At 43.3% G+C, this 18,644-nt stretch overlaps 1 protein-coding gene across 1 annotated transcript in view; it reads left to right on the forward strand.

Annotated features, from left to right (window-relative positions):
• Positions 1 to 18,644, forward strand: part of thada (THADA armadillo repeat containing) — a 334,005-nt gene that overhangs the window by 276,186 nt on the left and 39,175 nt on the right. Inside the window, exons 33-35 of the mRNA XM_055639660.1 lie at positions 7,794 to 7,866; positions 7,958 to 8,114; positions 9,864 to 9,995. Coding sequence (XP_055495635.1) covers positions 7,794 to 7,866; positions 7,958 to 8,114; positions 9,864 to 9,995 — 362 coding nt within the window. The remainder of the gene's footprint in view (positions 1 to 7,793; positions 7,867 to 7,957; positions 8,115 to 9,863; positions 9,996 to 18,644) is intronic.

The raw sequence follows: 18,644 nt of genomic DNA on the forward strand, positions 1-18,644 counted from the left end.
TATCCCTGCGGTGAGGGTTTTAAGTACTTTTTGCAGCAAGTCATCTCTTGTCCTGATGCTCGCCCCTACATGCTTCCAAATACATGCGTTCACGGTTGGGACATTAAGGGATTTACAGTTTCCAGGTTGCAAATGACGCCCCATGGTGTCAATTAGGGCTTATCCCTGTAGCTGGTTCAGGGACATGTAATTAATACTTGCCGCTAACCTGGCTGGTAAATTATCCCCTGTGAGTTCTGGTTTTGCGAATTGAGCCACCATTTCAAGTAAGTTCCCACTCACCCCTTGCACTGAGTTTTCCATCAGTTCCTGTTCAGGGTCAGTCCAAATCTGCCCTGCTATGCTGTCCTGGGAGGCAATAGACCCCGAATACAGCCCTGAATAAGGTACTGCAGAAGGGCTGAATGTCTGCCCAGTAGAGCCAGAGTATTGGAGTATTGCCTCCATCAGCCGCTCCATTTTCGTCCAGTGCTCTCGGGCACCTGGCTCTTGCGGCTTATCCTGGACCAGCTGCCGCTCCAACGCGGTACAGAGCTTTCGAGCGCTGACCGCTCGCGGTCGCTGGTCCCGCAGCTCAAACGCGTTCCAGTGATCTCGGTCACTAGTCGCTTGCTGCTCCTCCAATTTCTTCAGCCCCACAGGCCCCTGAGCGTAGGTGGCGTGGGGCTGTTCAAAATCCGAGTTGTCCGAAAGAACGGCTCTGTCGGTTTTACGTTTAGCCTTTCCACCCGCCGGTGGTGAGGCTAGCTCTGGCACAGGTGCTCCCGGCAATGGAGATAACCCTGCCGTCTGCCGCCGTTGGCTGCCCGTTCCTGCACAGCTCTCCCCCGCCAGCTTTCTTGCAGCTTTGGTTTGTCTTCTGTCCATCCTAGAGGTAAGAAAAATGTAGATCTCTTACCTGTCTTCGCTGGTTTTATACACCAGCCGTTTAGGAGGAACATCCTTCCTCCATCGAAATGACTCGTGCAATGCATGTAGCGTAATGATGCGCATGCGGACTAGCGGGCTCTTCATGGAGTCCCTCACGTGACTCCGAAGTAACATTAACTGTTAAACCTGTTGATGGACGATTTGACATCTTTTAAAAAACGATTGAATTCTCTTTTATGCTGAAAACTACCAAGTAAAATAGATTCAAATTCATAATTTTGCATGAACCAAAATTCTATTTGTTAAATCAAGAACACATTATTTCAGTGAGGTTTGATAATAAGACAACATTTCTGTCAATAGACCTCATAAATAATCTGAACAATTTGTGTTTTTTATTGAAGGAATTAGTAGCAAAGTAAAAATAATTTAAATCTAAAGCAATTTAAAAATGAAAAATATTTGTTTCTGACATTCATATGATTGCACTTTCCAAACCTCTTTTTTACTAAATTATGGTTTGTCGAATCTTCCTGTTTGGAGATGGGTTTTACATACAAATTCTATCAGTGTAACATTTTACGTATTAAGTTGATAGAAATTGATTAAAAGCTACTTCACGTGCTGAGATACTGATTCCAAATGTTTGAACTATTTGCAAGATGACTATAAGCCTTGTTTTATATCACCTGCATTAATACTATTTTGCATATGACACGGGTCTAAAGGGCCTGTCCCACTTGGGCGTCATTTGGGCGACATTTAGGCGACCGCCTAAAAAGAGGTTGTCGCGTCGTGACGCTGGCGGGACGCGTGGTGAGGCACGGTGACGCATGCAGTGACGCGCGGTAACGCGCAGCGGCTTCCCTGTTACCCCAGGATTTTGGAATGTTCAAAATCCTGGGGCGACATTTGGGTGTCTCATCATATCGTGCGCCCTGTCACACGCTGACGTATGCTGTCCTGTGGGTGACGCAGGGTTAGGGTTGGGGTTAGGGACCACGGATGGGCTGTAAAATATTCTTCCTTCAATGCATGGAATTTAAACTTTAATATATTAAAATTAATACAATAAAATCAATTGTGCAAATTAAAAGATGTCTGAGTCGTTCAGTTTTATTTATAGATGTGTTGGCCCGCTTCCAGATCCCATCACCGTCTCTATAACTTTTCACAGGGATGGATTCAGTGAGTGTAGACTGAACTGCCCTCTCCCCTTTTCCCCCCTCCCATCCCCATCCCTCCTTCTCCACTTCCCCTCCCCTTCTCCCCTCCTCTCTCCCCCCCTTCTTCCCTTCCCCCCCTCTTCCTCCCTTCTCCCCGCTCCATTCTTCTCCCCCTTATCCACTACACGTCCTCCCCTCACATCCCCTTCTCCCCCTCTCCCTCCCTTCTCCCATTCTCCACCCCCCCCCCCACTTTCCCCGATGCCCCCCCATTTGTGGACCCAGCCTGTGACCAGTGATCCCCCGCACACTATCCCACACACGCTACGGACAATTTATACAAACCTGTGCAGCTTTGGAGTGCGGGAGGAAACCCAAACCCTAACCCTAACCCAAACCCTAACCCTAACCCAAACCCTAACCCTAACCCAAACCCTAACCCTAACCCTAGCTTCTGCCTGCTCCTCATGGGAACTAAACTGCTGGTCACGAGTTGTTAGTGGGATCTAGCTGTCACAAGCTTGGTCCACAAATGGGGGGTGACCCCCTCTCCTCCCTTCCCCCCGCTCCACTGTTCTCTCCCTTATCCACTACCCCCTCCCCTCACATCCCCTTCTCCCCCCCTCTCTCTCCCTTCTCCCATTCTCCAACCTCCCCCCCCCCCCCAATTTTCCCCGATGCCCCCCATTTGTGGACCTAGAAATCGCTAATAGTACTACACAAAGGCCACATCATCTGTTTTAGTAACATTGACTATGGGATAAATGCAGACTTTGGGAACAACACCCCCCCCCTCCCATCTCCCCCTTGCCTTGCTTCAAAATGGGTGGTGGGTAATTAGACTCAGTGGCCAGAGCAGGTGGGTGGCACTGGTATATTGACAACATTGCCCGTGTCCAGTTGAAAAGCCGGCTGCCTCGGGGTTTGGAGAGACCATTGGAAGAGAGATCTGCCTCTGGGACAACTCGTGGCCAACTGTTTAGTTCCCATGAGGAGCAGGCAGAACATTGGGGGTTCGAATCCAACTCTTGGGCCCCCTGTGTCACATTTAGTTCAGAGATACAGTGCCCTTCGGCCCACCGAGTCCGCACCGACCAGCAATTCCCCGCACACTATCCCACACAAGCTAGGGACAATTTATACATACCAAGCCTATCAACCTAGAGTTAGGGTTACGGTTAGGGTTAGGGCTAGGGTTAAGGCTAGGGTTTGGGTTTGGGTTAGGTTGTGATTTCACTGTAATGGTTAGGTTGTGATTGCAACTAGAGCTACTGCCTTACAGTGCCAGATTACGGGTCACTTACGTAATCACTTCCTGATTACGGGTTCTGTCTGTATGGAGTTTGTAAGATTTCCCTGTGACCGCGTGGGTTTTCTCTGAGACGTACAGGTTTGTAAGTTATTTGGCTTTAGCAAGAATTGTAAATTGTCCCTTGTGTGTAGGATAGTATTAGTGCATGTGGTTCGCTGTTCGGTGTTGACTCGGTGGGCTGAAGGGCCTGTTTGCTCTTCGTACCAAAGACAATTAACCTACAAACCTGCACCTGTTTGGAGTGTGGGACGAAACCCACACAGGTCACAAGGAGAACGTACAAGCTCCCTATCGAATGCACCCGTGGTCAGGATCGAACCTGGGACTCTGGCGCTGTAAGGTCGCAACTCCACTGCTGCACCACTGTGGTAATCCAGTGGCATAGGAGATGCAAAAATAGGTTCAATCATTTCATCTCAAATCCATCACAGATTCTCAATTCTGTGATTGGATCCTAGAACAATTTATTTTCCATCGTATTTAATTTCCTAGCTTGAAATAAGCTTTGGATAATGTAACTTTGTCAAACTGCATCTCTACCACCTATTCATTAAGTCGATTCAGAGTACTTTAATATTATACAAACACTGTGTGTGTGTGTGTGTGTGTGTGTGTGTGTGTGTGTGTGTGTGTGTGTGTGTGTGTGTGTGTGTGTGTGTGTGTTGCGCGTGTGTGTGGGTGTGTGTGTGTGTGTGTGTGTTGCATGTGTGTGTGTGTGTTGCATGTGTGCGTGTGTATGCATGTGTGCGTGTGTATGAGTGTTGCATGTGTGTGTGTGTGTTGCATGTATGTGAGTGTGTTGCATGTGTGTGTGTGAGTGTGTTGCATGTGTTTGTGGTAAAACAATACCAGCTTTCTTAATGATGGGAAAGTTAGTTAAAAAAATTGAACTGTGAAGTGAAGAGCGAGCGCTTGATGAAATTTACCAGTTGAGTGAATCATCTCACACTCCCTTATATCTTGGATGTTTGCGAAGTGAGGCTAACATTTGCTGCCACAGACAAATGTCAGAATACCCAAATGTCTAAGCCACAATAAAACAATCAATGGGATACGTTGGGTCTTTGTAATAAAATAGAGTGCATTTGCTTGGGAAGGATTTGATTTCCCCCATTGGAGCCTGACCCAGGTACGATCTGTTTTACACACATCTTCCTGTGATTTGATAACTTTTAGGGTAATTGAATTGACTTGGGCGATTAACAGCTCCTAACATGCCTTTTATTACACCGTCACAGAGATCAGCACCAGAAAAGTTGCTTAGAGACAGAGGAGGTGTCAGCTGAAGAGGTCCATTGAAACTGACAATTACTGAACATTTCTTTCCAATGCAGAGATGTTAGAGTGTATCACCTTTGATGTTGTCACCAAGTGCATGATTATTTTTGTGTGAATTATGCCCTGGGGTCTACTTTGCTGCAAAGTGGTGTCAAGTCTTTGTCCTGTTCCACAAAATGCAGAGCCCCATACCAGTGGCAGTATTATACATTTCCGAGCTGATATTCTGGATGCCCAGTACAATTAAGAGCCTGCTTTGTATTAAATATTGCACTGTTCAAAACCCTACTTCAGCATAAGCCAGGGTACCATCTGATTCACTTTTATCAATAAACAAAGGGACTGTCTGATTCAGCTTTACCCCATTGTGAGACATTGGAGTTTGTCTATGGATAGACACAAAATGCTGGATTAACTCAGCGGGACCGGCAGCATCTCGGGAGAGAAGCAATGGCTGACGTTTCGGGTTGAGACCCTTCAGGGAGAAAAATTGATGGAATGCGTAAGAAGGAACTGCAAATGCTGGTTTAAACTTGAAGATAGACACAAAATGCTTGAGTAACTCAGCGGGACAGTCTGAAGAAGAGTCAGAACCCGAAACGTCACCCATTCCTCTTCAGAGATGCTGCCTGTCCCGCTGAGTTACTCCAGTTGGCACGCGCTTTTTTGTCTATACTCTGTTTTAAAACCAGCACTTTGTAGTATTCCTTCCTACCAAAGTTCGTCAAGAAATTAGGCTGTGGGAACCGAGCATCAAAAAGGTGTGTCTAGAAATAGGAATTTTTTGTGACCCAAGTCACCAATAAAAACTACATGAAATAATGACAGCTAATTGTGCCTATAGTTTAGGTACTCGCCCTCAATCCCTCTGTTTTTTTCATGAAAACTATGAATGAATGAATGAGTAAGTGAGTGAGTGAATGAATGAATAATGATTGAGTGAATGAATGAATGATGAACGAATTTATTCGCATTATAAAGGGTGCAATTAAATTAATTAAAGTCCATACAGATAGATTTTCATAAACTAGTCTTACCTTTCAGTTAGAGTTGATTCATGGGGGCCTTCTTTGTGTTCCAGCACATCCGCAGGGACTTTGAAGGCTTTCTTGCACTTTAATCCACTTTGCAGCACTTTCTTCAGCCTTTTTAATGCTTTTCCCACTAAATACAATTAACCTGCTGCAAGTTTCCACAACATTTATTCCACAGAACAACAAATCGGAATCTCCACTAAAACAGGCATCTGTGAAGCCCCCTCAGCCATTTTGTGTGCTAGCCTCAAATAAAGCACGTGATTGGCCAACTGGCAGACAACTCAATGTTAAACGTGCTTTGATTGGGCTAAAAAATTCCCAACATTTTTCCGTTTTTTCTCTAATTTAATAAAAATGTGCAAGTCTTCTTCATATCGAGTTTCAGGGGTGATTTATATAAATATTTTTACACAATATGTGAAATTTTCATATAGTTTGGTGACTTGGGTCACGAAACAGCAGAATAAAGCTCCTCGGCCCACAGCCTATATGGAGTTGATCCGATGAAGTGCTGGGAACTATATTCTGCACTCTGTGTCTTCCCCTTTGCTTTATCTGTTGCGTTTGGGTTTGACTTTGTTGTATTTATGTATATAAATACAACAATGTATTTATATATCTGAAATGTATGTCTGATCTGTTTCAACACAATGCAAGACAAAGTTTTTTACTCTACCTCAGCTCATGTGGCAATAATAAATCCAAGCATTGAAGGTTAAGGGCCTGTCCCACGAGCATGGGACTGCATGCGGCAAGTGCGACCAAACCGGAAGCGGGGGCCGCACGGAGGTCGAGTGATCCCCGTACAGGGCCTGTCCCACCAGCATGCGGCTGCTTGCGGCGAGCGCGACCAAACCTGAAGCGGGGGCCGCGCGGAGGTTGAGTGATCCCGTATGAGTTGACGTGAAGTTTGAGCGAAGTCCGTGGGAAGATCGCGCTAGGCGTACGCCGTCAAGACGCTGCGTACGCCCATCGAGGCGGCGCGTACGGCCTCAATGTGGCTGCGGGCCGGCAGGCCGTTGCCCAGCGGAATTTTTGAACAGTGTCAGTTTTTCGGAGCCCCGCGCGATGTCGGGACCAGCTCCGCAAAACTCCATACAGCTCCAGCGATCGAAGTGGGACCGGCCCCGCGAGGCCGTACGGCTCAAGCGACCACGTTAGGTTGCGCTTGCTGCATGCAGTCGCATGCTCGTGGGACAGGCCCTTTAGACACCAACCCAGCATGGTTGATCTAGAACCTCAATGAGACAAAAATTTTATGTCTTCAGTTGAAAAAATAATTCTAGACATGCAGAGAAAACCCACACGTGCCACCCCTAACTGAATTTAAATTCCACAGCCCAGTAAAGGTCTCCAGATTTCATTCAGGCCTCTAGTTTATTAGTTTGATAACAATACCACTGTACCACCATTGTCATCCACTTGTTCCTTCAGGTGGATTTAAAGGTTTCATCTGGAAACATAACTCTGTGAGTAATAATGGCAGTAACTTTCAAACCTATAATTCTCCACCTAATTAAGGTTAATCATTCTGGACCGTCAGTTGTTAAATTATCCAATGGGTTCAAACAGGCGATGTCCAAAATCCAAGGTAGACAAAAATGCTGGAGAATCTCAGCGGGTGAGGCAGCATCTATGGAGCGATGGAAATAGACGATGTTTTGGGTCGAGACCCATCTTCAGGGTCTCGACCCGAAACCCGATTTTCCATCATCTGCAGTTCCTTCTTAAACAAGTCCAAAATCTAATGTATGTTTAAAAGCTGCATGCAGACATCACCTTGCCTTGAAGAATAGTGGCATATGCTGAGTTTGGAATTGGGGCATGCAACCCCACTCCGAATAATCATTTAAAAAATTGAACAAAATGATGTCCAGGTGTATAAATATGTTTGCAGAATGTTAAGGGAGTACACGTGTGGCCCCCTCAAAAGTGAGGAAATATAAATAAATGCACATACCCTTGATGAAGAACAAATCTTTTTGAAGATGCTTAATGGTATGTTTTGGAAATGGGCAGTCAATAAGGGTTTTGTTATATTTAAGATAAATATATATATTGTAATTTTGCCTTTTGTGTTGAATCTTAGCTGTTTGGTATTAACGGTGTCTTTCTCCTATGTGTTTCTAGTGTGGAGCTGCAAAGTGCTACTCTTAATCTGGCTTCAAAATTAGTGACCCACCTTGTGCAGAAGAAGCAGGAGGTAATGGAAACAAGCGACTCATTTATGTTAAACCGATATGTCTCTGGAGAGCGTTCTATAACTTTCTGGTATATGGCTCTGTTCTCGACAGAAATCCCTGGATTCCATAAGTGAGGAGCTCAAACAGTGGGTCCGTTTAGTTGTGCAGAGCTGTGAGGTGGAGGAGCAGACTGAAATCCGATTAACAGCTGCAAAAGTCCTCATTGATGCTGTCCCATCTTTGCTTGCCAACAAACAGCTTCATTTAGGTGGGTAAATACTTTGAGCTAAGTAGAAAAAGTAGGCAGGAAATGTAAGGTACACAAAAATGCTGGAGAAACTCAGCGGGTGCAGCAGCATCTATGGAGCGATGGAAATAGGCAACGTTTCGGACCGAAACCCCTCTTGTAATGTAATCTCTGCTGCTTTGTGAATAGACACTTGGATCCATCTACATTGCCATGTGATTTGTTTATATTCTTCCCCCAAGAGACGTTTGTCAATATATTATGCAGTAATTTCTGCTGGCTTTTTACAATGCATGCATTCTCATGTGGCCCCACTGAGGCCATTTAAAAAAATTAACATGGCTTATTGAACTATTACCTCAGTCTGCACAATGCCGTCTCACACTTAATCTTATGGAAAATCATTGAACATCCATTACAAGGTATACTCAAAATGCTGGAGTAACTCAGTGGGTCAGGCAGCATCTCACAGGCCCACAGAGGTCTGATGAAGGGTCTCGACCCAAAATGTCACCTATTCCTTTTCTCCAGAGATGCTGCCCGACCCGCTGAGTTACTACAGCACTTTGTGGCTTTCTTTGTTGTAAACCAGCATCTGTAGTTCCTTCTTACACATCGAACATCCCATTACAATCTTGTTTTACCTATTTATTAACGATAATTGAACTCGATTTTCTGATTTTCCTCAGGCAAAATATGATCCAAATCTCCATCACTGAATTCTTTCATTTCAAGCAACACCTCCGCCCCCTGTGACCACCCATTTCCCCTACCCTCCCAGTCACCCTGCTCCTCTCCCCTCCCATCCCCGAGACCCCATTTCCCTTTTATCTCCCCTCTGTCCCCTCCCCCATCAACACATATTCCCCCTTACCTAAAGGCACTGGCAGATTCACAACATGGCACTACAGAATGAAACTTGCCATCTGAATTTGAAATCTGCAGAGATAGCTAATTTCAGCATTTGCAATAAGTCTTTCAATTTAAGACTTGAAAAAATCATCCCGGTATGGTATTTCCATTTTAATCACTTCTCTCAGATTAAATATGAATCCAAGACCGTCTCCTACATCTGGGAAAATACAGGCATTCCAAGGGGCTTAAGGCACATAGGGTGGCTCAGTGACACGGCGGCAGAGTTGCAGCCTTACAGCGCCAGAGACCCGGGTTCGATCCTGACCTCGGGTACAGTCTGCTGTATTTGTACTTTCCCCCCGTGCCCACGTGGGTTTTCTCTGGGTGCTCTGGTTCCCCCCCCCCCCCCCCCCATTCTCAAGACATGCAGGTTTGTAGTTTAATTGGCTTCTGTAAATTGTCCCCGATCGTTGGTCAGCGTAGACTCAGTGGGCCGAAGGACCTGTTTCCACACTGTATCTCTAAACTAAACTAAAGGTACTGTAATTGTGACTGCCATCAAGAAAGAAAGTAAATTTGATTGCCGTGATAGAACAGTCTCCCTATTGTCTCAACTGAGATACGGAATTGCCAATGAATCAGATTTTGACCAGATGTTGTGTTTGAGTAGACAATGCATGCTGTTTTAACTGTGGAGTTTGGAGTATTCTTTGGAGCCTTCTCTAGATTTGGAGCACTATTATTTTGGGTCTCGACCTGAAACGTCATCCAATCATTTTATCCAGAGATGAGTTACTTGCTGAGTTACTCCAACATTTTGTGTCTATCTTCGGTTTAAACCAGCAACTGCAGTTCCTTCCTACACAGTATTACTTTGGATGTCTGTCATTGAGTGCACCTCCTTTGGTGTTGCAGATCTACTGGACACTTTAACACTGTGGAGATGTATTTTCACCCTTCTGCAAGATGAAGAGCAAGAGGTGAGAGACAAGACGACTGACGTCATACAGATGGTTCCGTCTTTTCTGACAGCTTGCAAGGAGAATGGTATGTTTGTTTCCTCAAAAGTTGCAGCTTATTATTTAAAAGTTCTTCATTTACACATAGAACATAAAACATAACAGCCACAGGAATAGGCCTTTTGTGCGGCAAGTCCCGCGCCATATCAAGTGACTGGGTATTTAGGTTTCATTAAAAAGTAGTAGACACTGAAGTGTAAGGTATATATCACAGAGCTTCTGTTGTCTGTTCTTTGCCCGTTCCCTTTCTTTCCACATCTTGATGTTTTATTTCTTTCATTTTGTTCCTTTGAAGGGATCTTTACCAGCACCTAAAATTTGAAAGTAAAATGAGAGAAATTTATATAACCAGACAAATCCAGCTCCTTTCATATCTGACAATATGTTGGTTTAATTTGTGAAATTATCTTTAACAATATGCGCTTCCAGTTACTGAACCTGCAGTTCACGGTGCATTCACATTGCAGTTTGAACAATGCTTTATCTGGTCCTCAAAAGCAGACGGAAAATTGTCTGGATAGAAATTATTCTAATTTCTCCCGTTTAAGCAAGGTTTCTTTGTAAATAGCTTCAGGAGGGTAAAGGATGGATGAGTATAATTGAAGCAATGTTTTTTAAAGCATGTCCTGAGAAAGGGTCAGAACCTTCAGTCTTCTCCCCTTTTAAATCAATCTGCTGCACATATTTTAAGAACGCTATAACACTTTTAAGAGCGCACATTTGACTATTCAAGTCTTAACAGAGGAATTGACTGGTTTAACATTGTTAAAGTATCAACGGGAGTAATTTCCAGCCTTACTAGATGTTTGTAAGTTTATTGTCTTACAGTGCAAACAAGACACACTTTACAGCAGTCATTAAAATGCCCCAAAGTCACAAAATGTGGCTTGCAGGATAGACTAGTAACTGTGAAAGGTGAATCTGATGTTTACAGTCTGAAGTTTTGTTACAAGTGATGGTCTTTCCGAGGGGATCGCTGGTCGGCGCGGACACGGTGGGTCGAAGGGTAGTATCTCTAAACTAAACTAAACTAAGATGTTCACAAAATGCTGGAGTAACTCAGCGGGGCAGGCATCATCTTTGGATAGAAGGAATGGGTGATGTTTCGGGTCGAGACCCTTCTTCAGTCTCGACCAGAAATATCACCCATTCCTTCTATCAATAGATGCTGCCAGTCCTGCTGAGTTACTCCAGCTTTTTGTGTCTATATTTGGTTTAAACCAGCATCTGCAGTTCCTTCCTGCACAATAGGTTACTTTAGATGTTGTGTTGTGACATGTAAAATAGATTAACTGAAGATCTGGTAGCTGAGGCCTCTTTCAGGAAATGTGATGCAACATGACAGAATTGTATAAGAAAGCGGGAAAATAACTTTGCTCAATCTGAAATCAGGGTCTCAAATCTGAACAAATTACAAAGGCATGAGGGGTGGGCTGGCTATGGTAGACTGGGAAATGACATTACAAGGTATGAGAATGATAGGGATGGTGCTCCAGCTGTGGCTAACAACAGATAGCATTAGATCAAAGGGAAAGACATAACATTGCCAAATAATTCCAATAAACCCCGGGAGTGGAAGATTTCACAATTCAGCAAAGCAGATAACACTGGTAACTGTGAAAGGTGAATCTGATGTTGACAGTCTGTGGTTTTGCTACAAGAGATGGTCTTTCCCAGGGACATCAGATGGATCACCGCATTAAACATAAACCTGGAAGCTGTATTTTAAGAGCATGTGACATGCAAAAAATCCAAAGGTCTAAAAATCAGTTACAAATCATAACATCAAAAAGCTGGAAATCTCATTATAATTTTTACAAACTATATCTCTGCTATGCCTTATTAAAAAAATTAAAACGCATAATATATTTCTTAGGATTATACCAATAATGCTCAAATAACTAGTTAATGTTGTTTGCACAATGTCTATCGTGTCACTAAACTAAACCAGCAGTTACTTGTTGTAATTGAAAGGATATGTTTTTCAAAAGTTGCATGTTGCTACTCAGACTAGTATCCAGGAAACTGGACATTGGTTCCAAAGAAATGAGTTTCAATCCCACCATTGTAATAGAGGAATAGAAATTCAAAGGTCTAAATACATCTGGAATAGGAAGGTTGAGTGCCCATGAAATTGCTGGATTGTCATATGAATCCATCTGGTTCCCCATTGTCCCATAAGAAATTATGTCCATCATTCTCACCAGGTTTTTGCCAACATGTGATCCATGTATGAAGATTCCAAGTCAACATCTTATTTTTTCAGCATAGAAACATAGAAAATAGGTGCAGGAGTAGACCATTCGGCCTTTCGAGCCAGCACCACCATTCAATATGATCATGGCTGATCATCCAAAATCAGTACCCCGTTTGTGCTTTCTCCCCATATTCCTTTATTCCATTAGCCCTCAGAGCTATATCTATCCAGCCCTCAAGAGCTATATCTAACGTAATGAATAGGACAAGTTTAGAGGGCTATGAGCTAAGCGTGGCAGGTGGGACAAGTATAGATGGGGCATGTTGGTCGGCACGGGCAAGTTGGGCCGAAGGGCCTGTTTCCATGCTGTGCAACTCTCTTATTTTCTTTTGTGTTTCTCTTTTGTCGCTCTTTTCGCCATTTGTTGTGGTTCTGCCCTCAATCCAGTTCTATTACGTTCTGATGTGATTACAACACCACTTAGTCTCCCATGTCCAGGAGAATTCAAGTGAAATCCAAGGGCATTATTGAACCCGCCCTCATTGTATCCTTCTGAAGATCCATTAATGCATCCCCTCTGACCAATGTCTCCTTCCTGAGGGGAAGAAAGGCAAACATACACAGCATTCAGGACCACCCTCCAATGGGGCATGACCATGGCAATACCATGATGACCACTTGCCATATCTCAGGATCCACCTTTTAGCAAATACAGGTGTTGATCATGAAATGCACAACATCTTCATTACCTGCGGCTGACCACAAAAAAGTTGCGGTTAGGATCATGAACTGAAACTGGCACTAAACTCACATTCCACCAGTCAGCACTTCAGCTTCTAAGAAAGTAGCAATGATAGTGCCCTTCTTCATGATCACATCTACATACTGGGCAGGTTACCTGAGATGTTAACATTCCACAACCTGTTTGGATGTTGTAATCGAGAGCTTTATTTACTTGTAAAATTGCATGTACGAAGCTGAATGAAAGTAAAAGTGACTAATTGGACAGAGCAGAATCTATAAAACATTAATCAAGTTGAATTAGACATTCCAATTGCACCATTTTCTGTTTGCTTCTTTCCTGTACCCCAATTCTAGAATTGCATGCTAAATAACCCTAAATTATGGTGCACTGCTCATCCATGTGTATGCATTGGAACCCAACCAGAGCAAATGTCAATGGTACTGCAAACTTGAGTTAGACGTGAGTCATTGTGGAATTGTAAATGATTTAAAGCCTGCAGTTTGCAATGAGCATTTGTACCGAACGGTGGGCCAGGCAGAAATAAATGTGTAAGATTTAGGCAGGTACAGTATCCTCCATAATTTTTGGGACATTTATTTGCCTCTGTACTCAACATTTTGAGATTTGTAATAAAAAAAAGTCACATGTGGTTAAAGTGCACGTTGTCAGGTTTTAGTAAAGGCCATTTGTATATATTTTGATTTCGCCATATAACAATTACAGCAGTGTTTATACATAGTCCCCCCCCATTTCAGGGCATCATAATATTTGGGACACAGCAATGTCATGTAAATGAGAGTAGTCATGTTTAGTATTTTGTTGCATAACCTTTGCATGCAATGACTGCTTGAAATCTGCAATTCATGGACATCACCAGTTGCTGTTGCTCCAAACATTATGGAGGGCATTGTATTAAATTTTGAAATGGCTGTAATTTAATACTAAAACCAACTAGCAGCTGCTTGATTAATTAAATATGCTGGACCTACAATGAATTGCAATAATGGAGACCAGTTAACATTGCCTATATTTACTACAGATTTTCATAAAACATCATCCATCAAATTTCATGTATCAGTGAAACCGGCAAGTTAAATGAATCATTGTGTGCATATTTATCATGGAATCCATGATTCCTGAAGGCTGTCTGGGTGTTGGCGTGACCTTGGTGTAAATTTTAATGTGTTCTGTTTTATGTTCGTTTTCCACGCTGTCTTGTTCTAACATCATTTCTCAGCTTACTGCAAAGGGCAAGTTGTTCATAGAGTTCCTCGTCATCAAGACCAAGTCCAAAGGTTCAGCAAGTTCTTCCTTGTCCTCTTCCAACAACAACAGCAACTTTTTCCATTTATACAACACCTTTGACACAGCAAAAGGACACAAAGTGCTGGAGTATTCAGCGGGTCAGGCAGCATCTCACGAGAACATGGATAGGTGATGTTTTGGGTCAAGACCCTTCTTCTTTAACATCACAAAAACATCACAAGAAGCTTCATGGGAGAATTATCAAATAAATATGTATTTGACACCAGGCTCTGTGATGATATAAGGGCAGATGACTAAAGATTTCACCAAAGAGGTAGATTTTAATTTCATAAGTTATGGGAGCAGAATTAGGCCATTCGGTCCATCAAGTCTACTCTGCCATTCAATAATGGCTGATCTATTTTTCCCTCTCAACCCCATTCTCCAGCCTTCTCCTCATAGACCCCTGACACCCGTAATGCAAAAGAAAGAAGTAGAGGGGTTTATAGAGGGATTTCCAGATTTGAGAGCATTGGCTACGAAAGACAGAACAGCAGTGGAACAGTTGTACTAAAGTCAGTGATGCCCAAGGACGAAAATGCGTTTCTCATCCTAGCGTTGAACGCGTGTCAGCGCTGTTTCTCTTGCACCTTTCCGAAGCCTCATCAAGCATTTCTTGTCGGTGAGGTTGGCTGCTGTATCAGCTGACCCACACAAATTAGGCATCCAATCTGCATGAATAGTGATTAAATAATGGTACTTTCCTTGTTTTTACTTCGGGTGATTCTCACTCCCTCTTGTTTAGGGGTAAATGCTCATAAGATTGACTTGTGAATCGAGTGTAATTTAGCATCAGCAAAAATGTAGGTAAAACATCTGAGTTCTGCCTCACACCTGCATTGTTTCAACAGTGAGCCCTTCCTTTTAGGTTTAGGTGTATTATTGTTGCATGGACTGAGGTACAGTGAAAAGCTTTGCCTTGCATGCAGGCAAACGGATCAGATATGCTATACATTGTATAACTGATGTGATCTTAAACCTAAACCTATACAATCAAGGAAGATGGAAGATGTACTAACGAGAGGGTTACAAGAATGCGAACAGTGGAACTGGTAGGACCACGAGAGTAGTGGAGGGGTGGGAGAGGGGGAGGGAATGCAGAAGTTACTTGAAATTAGGGAAATCAATGTTCATACGCTAGGTTGTAACCTACCCAAGAGAAATATGAGGTGCTGTTCCTCCAATTTGATTGTGACCTCAATGGTAAAACCTCTTTTTGCTTTGATTCTTGTTAGTCTTCCATGTCTACTCTGTTGTTTCCATCAGGAGTAAATATTGTTGCACTATTGCATAATTAAAGAAGGAATGCTAGAAACTGCGCACTTTTTCAACACTATTATGGGAACAGTATCTTGATGACAAAATGTGTGCTTCAGATTATTTCTTTATTCAGACGATGTTTTCTCTGTATGGGTACACTTACAGAAATCTGCCCACCTCCGTACATATACTTCTTGTGAATCATTCCTAGCCATGCAGGAAGTTAATGCAGATGCATCGGTTTCTGGCAGCAAATATGAATTAGGATTGGAAATCTTAGTTCTTCATCTTTACAAGGATATTGCCAGAACTTGAGGGCCTGAGCTATAGATAGAGGTTCAGCAGGTTAGGACTCTATTCCTTGGAGCGCAGGAGGATGAGGGGTGAGCTTATCGAGATGTGTAATATCATGAGAGCAATAGATCCGGTAAACGCTTGCCCAAAGTAGGAGATCAGGAACCATTGGACATACAGTAGGTTTAAGGTGATGGGGGAAAGATTTAATTGGAACCTGAAGAGTAACTATTTCACTCAAAGGGTGGTACCGGAGTAGGTAGTTGAGACAGGTACTATCGCAATGTTTAAAAGACATGTTGATGATACCTTAATGTTACATGTACCTAGTTATAGTGAAATTCTAAAAACAGTTACACAGGTACATGGATAGAACATGTTTCAAGGGATATGGGCCAAATGTAGGCAGGTGGGACTTGTGCAGATGGGAACTCTTGTCTGGTGTGGGCAAGTTTGGCCGAAGGGTCTGTTTCCACACCGTAAGACTCTATGACTATCTCAATGGGCACTGCTCCAGTCCAATTAGGTAAATTATGATATCCATCTAACTTTAGTTTGAGACTAGACTAAGTTGGGACCCGTTGGGTTCCAGTCACATGGGAGGCCTGGTCCCCCCGACGCAACCCATTCCCCAAGGCAATATTCCACCACTCACCAATAGCCCCAAACTGTGCAGGAATGGCTTATTTCCCCTCATACCCCAGCAGTCCCTGTGTGGGGGCGGGGCGGAGGGTTGTGGGGGGAGGAGAGGTGTGGGAGGGCGGGTTGTGGGGGGAATGGGTGTGTGGGCGGGGGGGGGGGGAAAGGGGTGTGGGCAGGGGGGTTGTGGGGAAAAGGGATGTGTGTGGGCGGGGGCGTTGTGGGGGGGCAGAGAACTCAGAGAAAAGACGGGGGAAACAGCCAAGGGGGAGATGGGCGTATCATGGGGGAAGGGGGACAGGCACTTCCGTAATCAGCGAGATCTCTGCACTCACAGGAAATGACGCCATCAGCGTGACCTGTCCACTAAGCGGAAGTTACAAAATGAGTGGGACTTTTGAACCAAACACAGTCGGACCTAATAAAGCATTTATTCCTTCCAAACACAGTCGGATCTAATAAAGCATTGCAGTTTCAAGCACAGGCAGGACAGCAGGCCAAATAACTCATGGCATTGTCATTAAGGGCTAACAAATCATTTATTGCAAGTACATTGCAGACCCACAGTTGAGTTGATTCACAGCTTAGAATGAGAGTTGTGGCCTCTCCCTCGCGATCTTGCAGAGTGACTGAGTCACGTCCAGACATCCGGGGCTTTGTAGTCCTGCCCTGCCCCCCCCGGAAGGGGTGTTACCTTCATCGCGGTGATTGACAGGCGAGAGGATTTCAAGGTTTTTTAAACACTCATAACTTTTTTATTTTTCGTCGATGGGTAAAATCCTCAGGGCCTGCTCAGCAGAGGAGGACTGTGAGTAAGATGGCCAGAAATCATAGCGATATATGGTAGCGTTTTTTCTAAAATCAATATACAGCGCAGACAGGAGGTGGTCAAGATGAGACTTTTAATTATATAGATAGATAGATTCATCTACTTGTTCCTATTTCTGCTCTTTCTTTCTCCAAGTTAATTATCATTGTGCCATACATTCCCACAGATGTAACCAAACTGGAAAATTTAAGTTTAACTCCGTCTACTGTACAGAATTTGGACATTCTCCGTGTGACCGCGTGGGATTTCTCCGGGCGCACCAGTTCCTCCCACATTCCAGAGATGTACAGGTTTTTAGGTTAATTGGCTTTGGTAAAAATTGTAAAATTGTCCCTAGTGTGTAGGACAGTGTTAGTGTACGGTGCGGTTGCTGGTTGGCACAGCCGAAGGGCCTGTTTCGAGGCAGTAGCTCTAAAGTCTGAAAGTCTAACCTCCAGGCTCTTATTCAAGATTTGAATGATTTAACATTATATAGTTATAGAGTCATGCAGCAAGGAAGCAGATTCCTTGGCCAAAATTGTCCATGCGACCAAGATACCCCATCTAAGCTACCCCTTTGGCCCATATTCCTCTAAATGTTTTGTATCAATGTACCTGTCCAAGTGTCTTTGAAATGCTGTTATAGCACCTGCCTCAACTTTCCATTCACCTACTACCCACTAAATGAAAAAAATGCTCCTCAGATTCCTATTAATTCTTTCTCTTCTCACCTTAATCCTATGTCTTCCGGTTCTTGATTCCCCTACTTTGGATAAAACGCTCTGTACATTCCAGTTCTGGAGAGTCTTGAGTTTCTTAAGCAACGTTTTCCAAATATGTTGTGTATGTACTGTATACACGGATAGCTTGACCTGTGAAAAGATTTATAATCTAACCCTTGCATTAAAATACAAAATTATTACTCTTGGATTATTTAATTATAATATAACCTCTGTTAAATTAGTGTGCCCCTAAGTAGCAGATTATTCTCTTGATGTTTTTATCCTCTTTCTCTGGCTAAACATCTCATAATGTTTATTTGCCACTTCATTAACTTAATCATAACTTTCTGAAGACTTGATAAAAGATTTGTTTCCTGCTCTGATTTATTTTTTAAATATGAAAACAGAAAATGCTCCATTCTTTTCACAGTTGCACGTTGACCTATGGGTTATTTCTAGCATTTTAAACTCTTTTAAATTTCAGATTTCCAGCATCTGCAGTTTTTTTTTTTGTTTACTGATTTATTTTGTGATGTTTATTGAGATGAAAGCCCTAGCTGTCAATATTTCTGCATTAATGAACATGGTCTTGTGATCTCATTAAGATCCAGCTCATTATTCAGTCAGTAAGTGTGTACGTGACTTCCTCTTGCTATGTACCAGAACCTTGGAAAGAAAATTAAAATGCAGCCTGACATTTCTGGGCA

This window comes from Leucoraja erinacea, chromosome 8, assembly GCF_028641065.1.
Source record: "Leucoraja erinacea ecotype New England chromosome 8, Leri_hhj_1, whole genome shotgun sequence".
Lineage (NCBI taxonomy): Eukaryota > Metazoa > Chordata > Chondrichthyes > Rajiformes > Rajidae > Leucoraja > Leucoraja erinaceus.